This window comes from Salvelinus sp. IW2-2015, unplaced genomic scaffold (assembly GCF_002910315.2).
Source record: "Salvelinus sp. IW2-2015 unplaced genomic scaffold, ASM291031v2 Un_scaffold2384, whole genome shotgun sequence".
NCBI classification, from domain to species: domain Eukaryota; kingdom Metazoa; phylum Chordata; class Actinopteri; order Salmoniformes; family Salmonidae; genus Salvelinus; species Salvelinus sp. IW2-2015.
The window spans coordinates 172,251-173,409 of NW_019943707.1; the positions used below are offsets into that span (position 1 = coordinate 172,251).

Sequence of the window (1,159 nt, forward strand, 5' to 3'; positions counted from 1 at the left end):
ATATACTATTCAAACACACACCACACACACACATACACACACACACACACACACACACACACAGTCAATCAATCAATCAATCACACACAATGCATGAATGCAGGCACACACACGAGACCAGCCGAAAAAGTCCTCATATACTTTGATAATGTAATGTTACAAGTGTACAGTTATAGAGCTCCTAACAAGTGTACACGTGTAGGGCTCCTAACAAGTGTACAGGTGTAGGGTAGTCATAAGTAACACACTAACCCTGGTCCTTGACCCCTGACCCCTCAGGTCTCCTGGAGACGGTCTCCTCTGTGTTGCTCCACCCCAGCATGGCGGCCCGTCTGGCGGCGGCCTGGTGTTTACGCTGCGTTGCCGTGGCGCTGCCCTATCAGCTGACTCCCCTGCTGGAGCGCTGTGCGGAGCGGATTAACAACCTGAAGAGCTCTCCAGAGGCCGTCAGCGGATACAGCTTCGCCATGGCTGCTCTGCTGGGCGGCGTGCACCAATGTCCTCTGGGCGTACCGCATTCCAAGGGAAAGGTATGTACCCCATTCGCCCGTTTCCCTCGGTTCAAACCTAGGGCGCTAATCCCATCTGCGATGCCGAGAACACGGACCGAATCACGGAATCCAGACATTAAAACTGAATTCAACAATATAATAAAATGTATTGACCTTTAATCAACTAAATGAATTGACCTTGAGGGAGAGAGAGAGGGAGAGAGAGCGAACACTTTTTTTTTTCTTGTGTAAACCCCACCACTACAGAGACACTGATCAACAACAGCCTCTTGCTATGTGAATACTGGAATTAAAGGGGAACTACACCAAAACATGTCTCAAATTTGTTTCAGACCTCAAAAGTGGTATACTCCATCTCTCTGTTCTAGCTGGTGTTATATACTCTATAATCTCTCTGTTCTAGCTGGTGTTATATACTCTATAATCTCTCTCTGTTCTCTCTGGTGTTATATACTCTATAATCTCTCTCTATAATTATATACTCTATAATCTCTCTCTATAATCTCTCTCTATAATCTCTCTGTTCTAGCTGGTGTTATATACTCTATAATCTCTCTGTTCTCTGTTCTAGCTGGTGTTATATACTCTAATCTCTCTCTGTTCTAGCTGGTGTTATATACTCTATAATCTCTCTGTTCTAGCTGGTG

The 1,159-nt window shown here is 45.2% G+C and overlaps 1 protein-coding gene across 1 annotated transcript in view; it reads left to right on the plus strand.

Moving 5' to 3' along the window:
* LOC112073827 (HEAT repeat-containing protein 5B-like) overlaps positions 1 to 1,159 on the plus strand; it is a gene marked incomplete at its 3' end in the record, with an annotated part of 50,114 nt that overhangs the window by 35,866 nt on the left and 13,089 nt on the right. The window contains 1 exon segment of the mRNA XM_070440294.1: positions 280 to 530. Within this exon segment, the coding sequence (XP_070296395.1) occupies positions 280 to 530 (251 nt within the window).